Raw genomic sequence first — 13,567 nt, 5'->3', positions numbered from 1 at the left:
TACGGAAAGTCTGAGGACCTATACATGTAAAAGATTAGCAGAACTGAACTCAGTAAAAAGCAGCATTAGAAAACTGAAAGCTAAATTTGAGAGAGGCTGGAAAAAGAGTGCATCCAAATATAAGAGAATGGCCACCACAGTCATTTGGGGAAAGTGAGGGGACAGTAAATAACTTTAGGAGCGTAATAGATTTAGAGACTACGGCTTATAATAAGAACACATCTACAGAACATAGCACATATTCATTCATTCCAATTCCTAGATCATTAATCATTGGCAATCTTAGCTAATTGGCTCCTACCCTAGAAATTTAGATAAAAAAAATGAGAGTTGTATGGAAAAGACAATACAATGCCCATCTCATTCCCCTGAGCACTATATTAAGAAATTACAGAATAAAAACTCTATGTTACTTCTGGTTCTCTGGTAAAACAATTGCAAATGAGGAGTACATTTGGAGCTTTAAAAAGTTTAAGTTAAAGCTACAGCTATGTTTAGTTTCTCCAGCTATATCAGAGTATTTTGACAGTAGTTGCTGCAATACCCTCTGCTTTGACTGACATGTTTGTTTTTGTTTATTAACTGGAGCTACCAATAGAGAACAGGATATAACTTGCAGTTACTACTGTTCTTCCTACCATACCTTTTAATCGTCATCTTTGTACTCTTCCCCATACCTACGTCCATTAGTCATTTGCTCTTGCCATCTCCCATTGCGCACATCCCTGTTCACAATGCTCCACATAAGGCCAAACAAAACAAAGTAAAACAGAACAAAAAATTAAAAAACAGTATAAAAGGAAAATTAAACACAGGTCCTCAGACTGCAAAAGGAGGCAAAAAATTAAGGAAGAAAATTGAAGAAATGCAGAACAACAGAAAATATTTACAGAGCAACATGACAACTAGTTAGCACATTTAAGAAATTTCAAAAATTCTCAAGACAATTATTTCACATATCTGTATTGCAGCAGCAGCACAGAAAGGACCTTAGGACCCTTTGTGCCAAACACCATACAAATACCAAGACAGTTTCTATGTCAAAGACATTTGAACCTTACTACTTTTCAGCTTCATTCTCACTTCCCTTTTCCTTGTTTGTTACAAGCAGTTTTTGCATGGTATCTTATGCCCTATGAACTCTCATTTAGCATCAAAAAGCAACTTTTGCCTTCATCTGACCGGCAACATCAACCTCCACAGGCATCTGTTATTTTCTAGCAAGCCTGTTTTCATGCTTTCTACAAAGTGTCCCTAATGCCTAGGAGTTCCTTATCATGAATGTCTGCAAAATTAAAGCATTCAAATTCCTGCTCAAGACTCTGCCCTTAACTCCCCAATACATACAGAATTTACTGACTTAGGTTATTAGCATGACAAAAACAATGCTGTTCTCATACAGATAGAGTTAGCAAAAGCCATGCTGTATTTATGCCCTCTACTGAAAAGGACCATACTCCTTTGGTCAAGGAGAGTCATCTTTGGGATTGCTTAGCAATCTTCAGGTATGCAAGATCATAGTCCAGGGCTAAGGTCTCCAAGTGCTACAGCAGTACAAAAAATAAGTCTCCCAGACTAGGGTTTTAGTAAAAGGTTTTTGATGAATTGAGGCAAGTCACACCAAATAGAGCACACAAATTATAAAAATGCTGCTAGACTTGCCCATATATTTCACTGATGAAATACTTTGAGTCAGGTTTATAAAAAAAAAAAATAAAAGCCACTACCAAAGGGAACCCCAATTAAACAGCTTTAAATTATCTGTGGGCATTTATGAAGGTTGCAAGCTGTACTGGAACCACATACACAGACATCTGAGTTGCTTTTGGTAGTTTAGGATTTATTACTTTTAAACAGTATCATAAAATATGGCTGCATTGCTTCCATGGCTAGGCTTAGGCCTTGAAAACAGATGTTGCTGCAGTAACGAGTTTAAACTAATTGACCCTATTAGTAACATGCTGGCCCTATACAGGTAAGGTCTTCCTAAACTGTGGTCCTATTACCAGATGCTAAGTAAAGAAGAAGAAATTGGAAAGACTGTGCATGGAGCCAGCCAGCTGAAACACAACAGGCAGTGAGAAAGAACTAATAAGCCCTACAAGACAAACTGGGTTTTGCAGACCTACATAGCTGTCTCTGCATTAAATTCCCCAGTTTACTTATTCCAGAAGGATTCATTAGTTTGGATGCAGCAGAGCACAGAACCATAACAGGTTCACACTGCATATAGTCAAAGACCGCTTGGACCTGAAAGCAGAGTCCAGAGATACACCCATCCAGTGAGGGTCCATATGTCAGCTCCTGCTCATCACCAACTAAGCTAGATATGGCCTTGGCTCCATGTACGGTATTCCCCAGCATCCATATTACCTTACACAATGAAGAAAATAGACATATCATCTCATTATGCAGACAATGATGTTCTCTAAAGTGACGCTGAAAAAAAAGGTCACAAGGCTGATGCAAGGACAAGGCAGTATATATTACCATTAAATGAAAAAAAATACCCTTCTATTTTTTAAAGAATCTCAACAGGTATCTTCACAAGTCTTAGCTATGTGCAGCGCACAAATGACTATTTAAAGTACATACCTTGAAAGATCTTACTCAAAGACAATTTCTACTTCATAACCCCATTGCAATACTTTTGTAAGACTGCCCTGCATGACTTAGAAATGGCTAAAAAGCAATATGAAAAGCTCCAAGGGTAAAGTGTCAGATGAGTTATGTAAAATTACGGCCTCTCCTACATACAGACATGCACACCAGTTCAAATTAATCACTTCAAAAAAAGCTAACTTCCAAACTAAACAGACACAAATATATTTCAGGAGGAGACGTGCATCACTAGGCAAATCACAATAATAACCTCTACTTAACTGGCAATAGCAGGCCATAAATTTTAAAATATTTAAGGAGTAAAAAGCACAAAGGTATTCCTAAAATTGACAGCACAACATTACTTAAAACACTAACTTCTATCATCTCGTTTTAAAAGTAATTAGAACTTTATAGCGTGACAAAAGCAGTTACAGACATAAGGTTTTCATAGCAAAGAACTCTCCCAGAGAGAACTTTTGGGAACAGGACCAACAACAAACTATCATATGCACCCCTATGAGGCAGCAGTGGTACTGAGAGGTAATCCTTTCAAAATATCCCTATACAACACAATAACTAAAACATAAAAGTTTGCTTACTATTTTTGAAGCAGAAAAGACTTACAGAACAGAGGGAGAATGAAAGAATGAAACAGCAGCAACACAAAGAAAAGATAAAGGTACTGAACTTTAACCAAAGAGCTCTAGAATAGTTCTCTCAAGATTTATTTTCACAACTGGACATTGGCCTCTACAACATGATCGTACAGTACCTAGGACAATGATACTCAATTCTGAATGGAACCTTTAAGTACTACCACAGTAAACACTACAGCACAGCAGAAAGAAGTATTGCTTACATAAATCCTATATAGGCAATATAATCAATGTCTCAGTATTAAAACATACCCTCTACCAAAAAAAAAAAAAAAAAAAGATGAAAAGCAATTAAAGTGGTCTAGAAAAGATTTCATTACCACATCAGGATATTCCCAGGGAAGCTATTTGCCTCAGTAAAGTTAAACATGACCATCACCTACACTTTAACACATTCATAATTCAAATTCATAGTTCTGGGAAGTACCAGCTGTACTTACTCATCAACTCATGTTCTTTCCATAGGATCATTAATTCCCAGGCACCTATCAGAACATTTAACATTCCCCATTATTCCTATTATTGTTCACTAGCAAGTAGCTATAAAGGTAATTTTCCTTTTTAAAATTAATATGGCATCCAGGAAAAGACAGGACTGAGGAGGAAAGTTGGTTTATTGAACAATATAAAAGCTTTTTAGAAATTACTTGAATGTCTATAAAACCATATAGACAAAAAACTACACCGTTAAAAGTATGAGCAGGCTCAAACTATGGTCATTAAAACCCTAACTTCTCTGACAAAACAGAAAGTGAGACGCTGTTGTGGTAGTTTTAATGTGGACACTGATTTGTGGATAATTAATACCACAATCAATTCATTCAAAGCTACCAAATATCAGAGTGCAACATCCTGTGAATAATGAATTAAGCTACATTAAAAGTAGTGAGATAGGAAAAAAAAGTTTTGGTACCAAAGACATCTGACTGATTAAAAGACAGACAATGTGAAAGAGTAGGTCAAGTAAAAATTAGTTAATAATGCATTCAATGCTTACCCATCTCTTCCCTTACTGACAATTTTAACTTCAAAATAGTATATTCCACAGGCTGCAGGTATAGGATGTGTAGCTCGAACAGAAGCAGCATCTTTTGGAGTTTTCCCATGACCTGAAAGAGAATTACATTCAAAACACAATGAAAATGTATTTTAGATAACTGTAGGTGACTCAACAGTATACATGCCAACTACTCAAAACAAAAGTCTTACATTATGAGCAAGCAATATATAATATTCCAGTTAGGCTCACTTGCATGCTAGAATATTTTCTTCCAATGTTAAATTCCTATTCTAGTCATTAGCATTGCCACTTGTCCAAGCATGGTAGAATTTCTGCATATGTTATTCTAAAAGGTTCTGCTATTATTTGAAGGGAAACTAGAAAAGAAATTTCATAGTAATAAGTCACATAATTCACAAGCCAACCTGAGTTTTTGAAAAAACTGTATGGTTTCTCAAACACACGTTTTACTCATTTTTAGACTGAAACATCATATAACCAAGTTTTATCTAACTCTCACTGTTTCTGAATCTTCAAATTATTTAAAGATACTTTAATACTGATGTTCTTCAGTGTAAACATCAGTCACTATATAGAATGCACTACTGGTAACTCATTTCCAAGTTCTGAATGCTATTTCAAGACAGTATTAACATCACACCTTGCAACTGAGTTAATGCAGCTCCTTTTCCTTTTTCTTATAAGGCCCATTATATATCAGCTCTGCTACAACAAGAATGTCCAGTCTCAGCTCTTGCCTACACTAGGAATGTCAACCTAAACCCAAAGGCCACTTATAATCCACTAAGACAAATGCACCTGAATGCATCATCCTCTTCACAGCCCTTTGTCCCAAAGGCAACTTTGAAGCAGGCTTCTGGTCAGATGACTTGTTTTAGCAGCCACCTGTTCAAGCAAGCCCAATCTTTCTTGAGCATACCAGAATCCCTCAACTGTTGTGGGAAAGGCATACACTGAGTCACAGGACACAGAAAAAAAAAAACAAGGAGAAAAGTGTACTGGACCCTGGCAGGAGGTATTTCAGTAAGACTGTAACCAGGGATGGACTGCTGTTGCCATAAGAATAATTCACACAGAGCACATGCTCACTCTCAGTGTGGAGCTGAGGCATGCTGGAAGAGAAGACTGTTTTGAGTGTGCTGTATGAATTGCTCTGGTTACAGCACTCCAGCTGTCATCTCCAATTGGGACAGGAGGTCTCCTGCACCTGCATAGCAATTGATGTGCGTATGCAAAGAAAAAACACTCCTTCCAGGAAATGCTGGAATTATTTCTCATGCACAAATTAAATATATCTCACATGTGGAACAAGTCCAGTCACACAACAAGGAAGCAACTGCAAGAAAAGGATAGATGGCCTAGTCAGCCAGAAAGATTAGGCACAGCTGACCTATGCTACTACACCTCTACCACAATAGCTATACACAAAGCTCTCTAGTGCAAATGTTTATACAACAACAAAAGTTTCTCTACCTGTAGAGCTAGCACCACCATCTCTTACCAAATGACATACTGACCCCAGAAAATCTCTCCTTTTCATTGTGGCCACATCTGCATCCAAACCTTTGCTAGCACAGGAAAAATCCTTCATTCACTGAGATTAGGTTTGATCTACTTCTGACATAACTAGTTTGCCTCAATGTGTTACCATCTTAAGGGAACCAGCCAACTACCTTAATTTTCTGGGTGCAAATGAATTGCTCAGTTCAGTATGTTATCAATAAACATTTATTTTCTATAAAGATGCTTTGATCACCTCTCAGGTTTTACTATAATAAGCTTATAACCTACCTTCTGCATACTGGTTTCAAAAGACTCAGATGAGGAAAAATACAGTAACTTAAACCTCTATATACAAGACAGAATGCACGTTTTATTGTTCACCACTGTTAAGTTATTTCCTCAGGCTGAGTCAACCAAGGTAATAACCAAGTTCCATGAGTTTTTCTGGGTTTTCAAGTGCTGGTTGCTCACCATTCAGCTGCCATAAATCAGATTACCATTCTTAAGTATGCAGAAATCCTTCAGCTAATAAAGCACCCCAAACTTTATGGGTAGAACACTGAACTTCTCAGAGATCCCTTTAATTAAGTGAAACTTTAGTTTAAAAACAGAGGGGAAAAAAATTATTTTTAAAGTAATAATCTAAGGACATTTAAAATAGACTTAAAAGAAGTTCCCCTGGTTACTCTATGCACTTGAAAAATCTGTGTAGTTTCACTTCTAGTCAGTTTCCTTATTTGGTCAAGTCTTCCACATAGAATACCAAACCACTAGGAACTAGCCAAATACTACTGAAAATGTACAGCTATTACCAAGGGGACTTTGTCTTGTGAAATTACAATCTAAGCGTCTGGCAGCAATACCAATTTAAAGTATTCTTAGCACATCTTCCTCTTCCTGAAGCTATTCCCCTTGTTCCCCCCCCCCCCTCCCAGCCAAAATCCAGGCAGCTATTTGCAAGGACATACCATGAACTGGATTGATTAACTGATCTGGCTTTAAGAAACCTACCAGATTTTTTTTAAGCAGCAGATCAGTTCCCTGATCCAGTTCACAGCCCAGCCACACACAGCTGTCACACTGCAAATAAGAGGTCGACACAGGGGCAGAAGTAACAGGATACCTTACCAGTATTGCCAAACACTTCATGTGGTGAAGCAACACATTTGTGGAAGTCAGTGCCCAAAACTACTTTCACCCCATTAAAGCAAAAGAAACCCTAAATTTAGTCGGCTATCCCTTTAACACAGTTTCCTATGAATCGCATTTTACTGTTTGAGTATGCAGCTTTTATTTAGTTGCAGTATTATTTCTAACAGCAAATTCAATAGCATCAAGGAGTTTGCTACTTTCAAATACTCAAAATACCTCTGAAATGTCTCAACACATTAATTAAGATCTTCAGTATTACCAAGTTACGTTAGACTACACAAGGTGTCAAAAGAAGCTAGTCATCAGCTAGCTTTAAAACAAGAAAGAGGCTCTTTACAGAGCAGGTAGTCGAGCTGCAAAATTTCTTACCAAAGGATATTATGGTTGCTGATGTTTAAGTGCACAATGAGCAAGCTTCTAGAGCAGAAATTAACTGAGAAACTGCATTCAGCTCTGGATGTCTTTCAGCTTAAAATGGCTGGAAACCAAGAGGGAAACACAGATCTCATATATGGTTGCCATGTTTTTAGATTTTTTTCCTTAGACACTCACTTATGGCCACTGCCACTGATAGGATACCAAGCTGGGTGGCCCTTTAGTTTGACATTATATGCCACTGCCATGTTCTTTGGTAATCTGAATCCCCACTTCTCTGCTTTTGATTAAAAGGGAACTCAGACATCCCACTCTGATCCTCTGAGTTGGAGGATCCAAATGCCTGAAGTAAATTATGTGAACACTGTCCTCCCCACGTTACCTAAAACAGAGATTTTTTATGGTTACAAGCTGTAGTTAAAGCCTAAAAGAGTATTTTTAAAGTATGTATTATTTAACATTAAAAACGAATTATTTTCAGCACTGAGACCTCGGCAGACAGATGCCAGGTGCATTGGAGAGGTGTGTGTGTGGGGGGGGGGGCAGCAGTGAGTCTACCATGCTTCATGAATAAAAGCTGTTTTGTTTTGAAGCAGCTAGTCATTCACACTGATCATTTTTACTAAAGATAGTATAATCAGTCCTTTAACAAAATTAAATTGAAAATAATCTAAAGTTAAATTCCATCTACTTGAAAATGACACTTCAGATAAAAAAAATCTTTGGAGAAACCATTTCAACTTTAAAGAATCTAATCTTTGAACCTAAATCTAAACACATTATGCATATACACTGAATAGTCCAAAAGAATTGGGAGTGTCTACCTAAACAAAGGTAAGCATGGTTGTACAGTTTAAATCCTTGAATGAAGTTTACATAAGCTGAACTGCAGTTATTTCCAACAGGTGGTTCAATCGCTTGCTAACACTGACAGAAACAACATAATCAAAGCCTAATCTTCTGTTGAAATCATAAGGAAGATTTTTACTGAGACAAGAAAAAAAGGCGTGCATCTGATTTCACTTCAGCTTTTCCCCCCATTTTAGCAAAGCAAGACATCTCAGAGCTACAAAGGTGTTCAGGACAGATGTACTGTACTGTATCTTACATTGAGTACTGAATGTACTTCAAGTGTGCTTTTCTGCCAGAAGAATTTACGCTGTCCTTATATCACTGAATGGCATTACAGAATTAGTATTACAGAATCCTCTTTTGTTATAGAAATTGGGAGGCATAGCTTACACTGAAAAACAAAACAGAATTTTTTTTAAATTTAGCACTAAAACAGTTCAAAGGCAACTGTATTGTAAATGTTTGGCTAAGATTTCCTGGCCCATAACACATTAGAAAATTTTGAGCAATGGCAGCTTACTCAAAATTGCATAACTTTTATCAACTTCTTTGGACAATTGTCACAAGACTGACTTAAGTGAAATTAGTATAGGACTTTCCATGATTTTATCACTAATGATTTAGTTTGTTTACATAATTCTCTCTCTATTTTTTTTATGGCTAAATCCTGTGTTAACTCTGTGTTATCTCCTTATACAACATAGTATAGATGAGTATCTGCTGGAAAGGCGAATGTTCCAATAGACACAAGTTACATTACATATATCATTTATGAATTCACTGTTTTTTCACAAGATTCATGCATTAATTCTGAATGTCCAAAAAGTAAGTTTGAACTACTGAAGGTAGATGTCTTTAAAGACACCAGCTCAGAGTGTTTAATATCACAATTAAGTGAAATGACACAAATTTTATTTTTTGATACTGTTTTTCATTTCTCCCTTACATAAACATACCACAACTGGCAGCAACACAGAAATGCACATTCATCCATCTTAAAAAAAAAAAAAAAAAGGTACTATTCAGTATAGTCTTTACTATACGACAGTATCACTGATGCCACCGTATATGTATTCCATACTCAGATTTTGACAAAGCTTCATAATCGAGTAGGAATTTGTAAAAGTGTAAAAGCATAACAGAAGAAGTGTAACATTCAAAAAAATTGTGCCTGTTCCAGTAGACAACATGACAGTCTATGCACCCTCCCCTCAAAGTACCACCTCAGCATGTATTCTTTCCTTTTCTTTTTTTAAATAACATTACACTTTTGATAGATAATGTGACAGAATATAAGTGATTCTTCAGTTTTGTTCAGCCCCATAAAATTTAAAGAGCTGTTGTCCTGATACCAACTGCACTCCCTTCTCTACACCTTGACCTCTAGGTCAATCTATTTTTGTGGCAGTTTTGATTTTTAACCACTCTCTGAGATGCCTGCAAAAAGCTTCAGGTCCAGAAATGCAGTACAAAGCATCACAGCTGCAATGAGTAGGAGATATTTTACACAGCTCACATTTCCATGTAAGTTGTTCACTGGTATACAAGAAAACTAAAGGAATCTTCAAAGTTAAAAGAGATGACCATTTTCTCTCACAAACCAATGAAACAAAAGTATCGTTGCTGGCAATAAGTCAGCATGTTAAAATTATTAAATGATATGAAGATAATGACTTTGAAGGTGTTTTTCTAATTCTTTGCCCCTTTCCCCCTAATTTTTTCAGAGTCAAGTTTCCCCAACACATCCAGGGTGGGAGAAAAACATTCATGTTACCAGAAAAAGTGCCTCCTGTCAGTCACAGATAGGAAGAAACTACTCCAGAAAAAGAGCTCTACAGTCAGAAAGCTACTGAAACAACAGAGAAAGCTTGAATAAGTGTACAGGTACCTACATACTAAGGTAACAGAAAATACAGGGAAACTGCTTTTGATTATGGGCTTTGTATAGACCTGTCTTTTTCCCCCTTCCCTGACTACTTTGGTCCAGAATACAACAGATCTTTATCCAAGCTCAATGTGCGATTTAAATTCCCTTTCTAACAAAAACGTCTTCCATTCTTTCACCACTGCTTAGATAGCTTCAGAAGTACAGAAAGTGCCAGTATTCCACAGGCACATATTTTGAACACTTTCTTTCAAGACCTCTACTTGCAACTGATTTGTAGGGAGAACATTTCACATTATTTCATGCTATCTTCCCTATTCTCCTCACTCAGCCTCTCAATTCTCTTCCCTTTTTTCTTATTCTTTGGGCTGAGGGATCTGGGGGGAAGAGAGGCAGCAGATGTTTTAGTGCTTCTTTTCCAGTTCTCATAGGTAGGGATGCCCTGATACCACTCATTGCTTAGCCTAGTTAGCAACTCCAGGTACCAGGCTGGTAACATATACATAGGGCTGCTCTAATAGCCACCACCTTTAAATTACCTGGAAGAAAAGATGGGCCACTAAAGAAGCCATTCACTCCCATCTGACGTTAGGATTAAGAAAAGTGTATACATATTATATTTGCACCTTTCCTTTTCACAGTCCTCTGGACTAATCCAGGAACTCTTCAACCTTCCCCTCACGCTATTACTTAACAGCTAAGTAAAGGTATTTATTTATTATAACCTGACAACTGTGCTTTATGACTTCTGGTAGAATATCTAGAATGTTACCTATATTTCAGGAACATGTGGAGTCTACTTCAAATTTCTTTGAAGTAATGATTTTCTTTTTTTTAACACTTAGGCAAGAGATAAGAGAGGACAGAGAGGAACAGCACCAAGAAAGCTTGAAAAGATACTTCTACAATTACACTGACAGACCAGAGAGGTTCCGTCTCTAAATTCTAGTCCATGCGCAATAAAAGTAAGTAAAGGAAAACAAACAGAAGGACTTGGTGGCCATAGATCTATGGTCATGCTATGAAAAACACTGCAGCCACTAAGCACCAGAAAATACTTCTAAATGCTTCTAAAAATACAAGGTCATAAAACACTGAACAAAAGCCAGGAAATTCGAAGTTGAATATTAAATAACATGTCCTTAAATCACTCAGTGCCTCCCAGAAACCGGCTCTATAGCTAGTCATCAACCTCCAAATGTATTAACTTTGTATGATGCATTAAACTTAGCATTTTTAATAGAGTATTTTGTATGTAACAGTACAGCCTCTCTGTTAAAAAAAATCTTACAGAGTACATTTAATCCTTTCATGGCAGCCAAATCCTACCATGTGTTTGTGTTGCCGTTTTCCTCCTCTGATTAAACAGTAACATGTTTATCGAGATTTCACTTGGATTTCACTACCATAAACTCTGAGAAAGGGTAATTGCAAGGTTGTTTTTTCCCTTCATTTGACGTTCATTTGACTACAGACTGACAAAAGATCCAAATCTTCACGGCCAACTCGGAAGTGATTTTGAATCCACAACACTTCTGCTTTAGGACTTGGGCCTAGAACACCAGATGTGTCTGTGTTTTTTCAGGTCAGAGTGTATGTGTGTGTTTCCAGGTTTTATGACATTTCATAACAATCAACACAAGTTTCTCTACTGTTACTGCCTGCTGATTTATACAAACACATACTTTCAATTTATCTTTTATAGAAAATCTGTAACCTTAACTATGAAACAGGTCAGTACAAATTCATAAGATCACTCTGTTCCATGTAAGCCCTACTGTCATTCCCTCCCTCAAATCACTCTGTAGTCTATACAATGCCCAGGCACGACGACAGTCAGTGACTTTAATTCCATTTTTCACAGTTTAAAAATAAACCATGTTTTTCTCCGGGCTTTCCCCTCCCCGTCATTTCCGTGTTTAATAGCTTAACGCTTGCTGCTCTTAACTCCATTTAACCCCTACTGTTCTCGAGAGAAGGAGAAGAGAAAAAAAAAGAAAACACTTCTTTTCTCACTCATTACCATAAACAGGACACGTCATTCCGATCCTCCTTTATTCTCCTGCCTTACACCCAAACCTTCGGGCGATACCTGGACCCCCGGAGGAAGCCGGGGAGCTTACATAATGCCCCCTCCAGGAGCGTAAGGAGGCGGGGGCGGCCCTTTGCCCCCCCCCCAAAAAAAAACACCGCGACAGAAAGCGGGGGGGGAGGAAGAGGGGGAAGGGAAAGGCTAGAAAATAAAGCTGAAAGAAGAAAAAGCAAGATCCTCCTTCTCCATATTGCGCACTATTTAGGGGTCCAAAAAAAAAAAGGAAGAAAGAGAGGGAGAGGAGAGCGCGTTGTTTCCTGTTATTGTTGCTCCCGTGCGCGCTGCCCGTGGCCGGGCCGGGCAGCTGCCCCGAGCCCGCCGCGGCCCCGGCCCGGCCCTCACCTTTGTAGTGCACCCGCAGGTTGTTCTGGGAGAGGCCGATGTAGCTGAATTTGTCCTTCGGGCTCCAGGAGCGGGGCAGCGGCGTCTCCTGCTCGTCCACGGCCGGGTAGAGCCTCTTCAGCCGCCGCTTCAGCTCCTTCTCCTGCTCGTTGAGGGCCGGGTCGCCGTGCGGGAACGGCGCCGGGGCGCTGCTGCCGCCGCCGCCGCTCGGCGGCAGGCCCAGCGCCGCCGCCGCGCCGCCGGCCCCCGCCGCCGCGGGCCCACTGTTGCCGGCGGGCGGCGGTGGCGCGGCGGCGGGCGGCGGCGGCGGGTGGAGCAGCAGCGCGGCGGCCGGCGCGGGGCCGGGGTTGGCGGCCGCGGGGATCCCCGGCGCCGCGGGCGGAGCGGCGGCCGCCAAGGGGAGCTGCGGCGGCGGCGGCTGTTGTTGCTGTTGCCCGGACATCCCGGCTCCGGCGGCTTCCGCCGCCTCCCGCGGTCGCGGCTGTCACCGGACGGGCTCGGCGCGGAGCGGGCAGGCCCGGGCGCTGCGGAACGCGGCGCCGCCGGAGGAGGGTTACACGGCCGGTCACCCCCAGCCGGAGCGTCCGGGGGAGGGGGGCGGAGGGCGATGACGACGGCGAAGACGACGGTTGCGGCCCCCGGGGGCGCCCGATGGGAGCGGGGGGAGGCCCGGGCGCGGCGGCGCGGCGCGGAGGGAGCCGCCGGCGGGAGGAGAGCGCGGGCGAGGCGGGGGGAGCGGCTCCGCGCGCCGGGCGGAAGCGAGGCGGGCGGAGAGCGCGCGCCAGGCACCGCGGCGGGGCTGCTCCCCTCCCCTCCCCTCCCCTTCCCTTCCCTTCCCTCGCGCCTCGCGCGCGCGCGCGCGCTCTGTCCAGCCCCGGCGCGAGACGCCGCCGCCGCCGTGCGTCCCCCAGTCAGCTGAGTTCGGCTCCCTTCCCCCCCGCGGCGGCGCGAGGGCTGCGCGAGGGGCGGAGCCTCTGCCCCCCGGCGGGCGCGACGCCGGGCCGTTGGGCGGTTGGGCGGACGGCGCGCGCCGAGGCGCGAGGGCGGCGGCGGCGGGAGGGGGCGGGGGAGCGCTGAGAGAAGGG

At 41.2% G+C, this 13,567-nt stretch overlaps 1 protein-coding gene across 1 annotated transcript in view; it reads right to left on the bottom strand.

The window, feature by feature from the left end:
* The window catches only part of RANBP9 (RAN binding protein 9), a 40,578-nt gene extending 27,389 nt beyond the window's left edge, over positions 1-13,189 (bottom strand). The window contains exons 1-2 of the mRNA XM_067290894.1: positions 12,483-13,189; positions 4,258-4,369 (exon numbers count right to left, since the gene is read on the bottom strand). Of these exons, the coding sequence (XP_067146995.1) occupies positions 4,258-4,369; positions 12,483-12,924 (554 nt within the window). The 5' untranslated portion in view covers positions 12,925-13,189. The remainder of the gene's footprint in view (positions 1-4,257; positions 4,370-12,482) is intronic.
* Between the last annotated feature and the right edge of the window lie 378 nt (positions 13,190-13,567).

The sequence above is a fragment of the Apteryx mantelli genome, chromosome 2, assembly GCF_036417845.1.
Source record: "Apteryx mantelli isolate bAptMan1 chromosome 2, bAptMan1.hap1, whole genome shotgun sequence".
NCBI classification, from domain to species: domain Eukaryota; kingdom Metazoa; phylum Chordata; class Aves; order Apterygiformes; family Apterygidae; genus Apteryx; species Apteryx mantelli.
Note: the sequence above shows the minus strand (reverse complement) of the source record. Positions and strands in the feature narration are given on the sequence as shown.